The following is a 3229-nucleotide window of genomic DNA, read 5'->3' as shown; positions in this document are numbered from 1 at the left end:
CGAGTATATTTGGGTAATCCCTCAAGGTTTCGAGGATAATCGTAACACTATTAATTGGCACAGGCCCTTTCTATCAATTGGCACAGGGCCTTAATCTGAATTTAAATGGCCAATATTGGCTACTTAAATATGGGATATGTAACCCTGTGTTTGTACCTAACAACCAAGATTGATTGGTAGGTTGTTTAATCAATCCCACCAAATTCCACCAAAAAACAATCAGCTGTTCAGCACAAAATGTAAACAACCAAGCAAATGCAAAAATAATTTCAGGGAACAAGCAGCAGTGCTGACAATTGTTTGGCATATTTAAACAAAGTTGATCTGAAACCCAACGAAAGTTAAATGTCATTTAAACAACAGTCCACAATTAAAATTAAGTGCAATTCAAATATTCATTTGAAATTGCCCCTAAATTGCTTAGGGATTATAACACTGACTAAGTATAGGAGGGGCGAACACCTTTTCCAGAGAACACCTTTCTGCGTAGGCGGCCTTCGGCAGCGCTAAGGGATTATAACGCATATCAAATGAAAGCTTGATAAATATGCTATATATTTCCAGAAATTTTTCATATAAAATGGGTTTGTTTAAATTTAGTTTTTACATAAATTCAATTTTTTTTATGTTCAATTCTCTATCGAATGACATCAAAATTTTCAAAATTAATGAAAGGGCTTTTGAAACATTTGAATATACAAAATGCTTAGTGTGAAATTTGACCGTTAATAACTTTTGTGTTTGTTGTTGTTTCCGCCACCCCAAAGATAATATACAGCTACGCCCACCTCAATGATCTCTATCAATCACACAATCATACAATTTTATTTTATTTTAATTCAACATGACAACACATTTTAAAGCACCTTTATAAACAATTTTGCCGAAATTGTGCGCTTAAAGTGGCTGACAATAATTTAGGTTAATTTTGTTTTTTTTTTTTCTGCTTTGTTTACTTTTCGCTCGTTTTCCAGCGGAACAATATGGCGTAGAAACCGCTCAAAATATCGGCTTTTTTCACTCTCTTGTTCTTGCGTGACCTTGTGTCATTCGTTCCTGAACGCATGTTGTGTACCTTCAGTTTTACTGAGTGAACCTGGAAAATGTGGATAAACCAAATTGTGTACACATACCATTACATGTGTTTAGAACTGGATTGATTTGACAGCGCTTATTAAAATGGATGCAACCCTGTGTTAAGCATAAATCACCTGTTTTAGGATAAATGACATAACCATAACAAAAATTTTTTTTTCTAATTTCTCAAAATAAGGGACGTAGTTTTATAAATTGCGATGTCCGCTTATAAATATAATGAATTGATTAAGCTTGGTACTCAATATGCACGACGGATGGACTATCTCTCCAACCGTATATTCGGGGAAGTGGCACGTACGACCAATGAAAAATCTATGAAGGTCGTACGTATGTTCGCTGAAGAGCCAGTACACAAGCGCGATTCATTGAATAACTGGTATCCCCGACACGTTGAAACGCACGTACTTATGAAGAACTTACGGGCTTATGGTTTGTACCGGGATGAGCATGAAGATTTCAAGGAAGAAATGAAGCGAATGCGGCGATTGCGTGGCAAGGCCGCGCCGAAGAAGGGAGAAGGCAAGCGCGCTTCCAAAAAATAGTTGTGCACTGCTAAAAATAAAGATAAGTTATGTACTATATGTTAAAAATTTATTGTTTTATTAAAAGTTTAGCATCGCCTACAAAAACTACATTTTCGCCTTGGCGGCATTCGTATTCTACTAGTGATATTTTGCGCTCTTTCACTAGACGCACTGAAATGTGGACATCGCCATCAACGCGGCAAGCATGCGGGAAACTAAAGTTTTGACTTAGCACTACTGTTCCAGCCCCAGGCAACTGCGTACCAATAATACCAGCCACAATTGCATTTAGGAAAGCACCATGCACTTTACGCTCAGATATTGGTGTCGCTACACTATGTATAGGATTATTATCGCCGGTTAGAGATGAAAACTGGTCTAACTCGTGCTGGCTGAAGCGTTTGACTAATATAATAACTTTCCCCTGTGTCGCTATGTGACTTTTACACCTTTTTAGAACTTTCAAGTACATTTTTAGAATCTACCACTTCCTCTATGCGTGATCCAAAATCTTCGCAAAACAATGCAGCCAAGTTCTTAACACGTGGATCCGGACTTAGGTTACGCAAGTTGGTTATTGTCTTTAGCAAATGCGGGGTGATGACTCGACTTTTTTCCTCTTGCGAGCAATTGTCCGCAGTTATTAGTTGATAGAAAAGAGCAATGGAATTAAGATGAAGGTCGGTCGCTTCTGATGTCTGTAGTAATAGTTTGACTTGAGAGTTTACTTCAGGCTTAGTTAAAAAATTGAATGCTGCAGGATCTATGGAACAAAATACATATATATATATATATATATATATATATATATATATAGTTAAAAAATTTAGGATAAAATGTTACCTAAACAAATATTACAATATCCAGCAAGCGCATGAAGTTGCAATCGCTCGTTTGGACTCTTGGTGCATTCCTCAAAAACTTCCAATGCCCCAGCTTCTTTTAGATATTCCCAATTAATTGGATCATAAGCGAAGTTAGCTAAGTTCGCTGTTACTTGCTCCTTTGCCTCTGACAGATACATATTTTATTTAATTTTATTGATTATTATTAGCTTTAAAGATCAAGAATTGTTTGCTCACCGACGTTGGTGGTGGTATGATACTCTTCAACCAGATATTCAATATAATCCGGCCTTGGTATTCCTCCTTCTGGTGTTCGTCTTTTTAGATGGGCATGGCCAGAAAACATTTCAATTAGGAAAGTGATCTGCGGCCTTCTTTACTTTAGCCAAAGTTGTTTACAAACATGAGATAAGAAAAATAGCTGTCAAATTGATAAGGGTGTTATGTATCGATTATGCAACGATACATGTATAAATTTTTAATGTAAAATTGGAAAAAAACCATCCCTATCGATGAGAAATTATTTCTTTATGAAGATACATCCAAAGTACCAAACACTTAATAAAAGCCTACACAACAATAAAAATCATTATATAAACCATATTTCCCATATAAGATATTTTTATTGTCTGAAATGGAATAAGATACTCGATTTTAAATCACTCCGTTTATGGATAGTTTGAGCAAACTTATCGTAATAAAACCTACATAATGACTGCATTTCTTTATTCATTCTGAACGTTTGGAATAAACTTTTTTGTT

General features: G+C 35.7%; 2 protein-coding genes across 4 annotated transcripts in view; one reads left to right on the top strand and one right to left on the bottom strand.

Moving 5' to 3' along the window:
* The first annotated feature begins 994 nt into the window (after positions 1 to 994).
* Positions 995 to 1688, top strand: LOC118741398 (28S ribosomal protein S33, mitochondrial). Its single transcript, XM_036473360.1, has one exon. It carries the CDS (start codon positions 1296 to 1298, stop codon positions 1638 to 1640), a length of 345 nt encoding a protein of 114 aa, XP_036329253.1. The 5' UTR covers positions 995 to 1295; the 3' UTR covers positions 1641 to 1688.
* LOC118741378 (armadillo repeat-containing protein 7) overlaps positions 1678 to 3229 on the bottom strand; it is a 2148-nt gene continuing 596 nt past the window's right edge. Inside the window, exons 1-4 of one of the 3 annotated variants that reach the window (XM_036473349.1) lie at positions 2705 to 3018; positions 2466 to 2633; positions 2140 to 2385; positions 1678 to 2039 (exon numbers count right to left, since the gene is read on the bottom strand). In XM_036473349.1, coding sequence (XP_036329242.1) covers positions 1690 to 2039; positions 2140 to 2385; positions 2466 to 2633; positions 2705 to 2813 — 873 coding nt within the window. In that variant the 5' untranslated portion in view covers positions 2814 to 3018 and the 3' untranslated portion in view covers positions 1678 to 1689. Of the gene's footprint in view, positions 2386 to 2465; positions 2634 to 2704; positions 3019 to 3229 lie in introns of those variants that run through there. The other 2 variants (XM_036473341.1, XM_036473333.1) reach the window with 2 other exon arrangements.

Source organism: Rhagoletis pomonella, unplaced genomic scaffold, assembly GCF_013731165.1.
Source record: "Rhagoletis pomonella isolate Grant_MI unplaced genomic scaffold, Rhpom_1.0 Rhpom_scaffold_00001, whole genome shotgun sequence".
Lineage (NCBI taxonomy): Eukaryota > Metazoa > Arthropoda > Insecta > Diptera > Tephritidae > Rhagoletis > Rhagoletis pomonella.
The sequence above is the reverse complement of the archived record's forward strand: the minus strand, read 5'-3'. Positions and strand labels throughout refer to the sequence as shown.

Bases quoted from the DNA above. Each gene is read 5' to 3' on its own strand.
- LOC118741398 (XM_036473360.1), top strand. From the start codon at position 1,296: ATGTCCGCTTATAAATATAATGAATTGATTAAGCTTGGTACTCAATAT.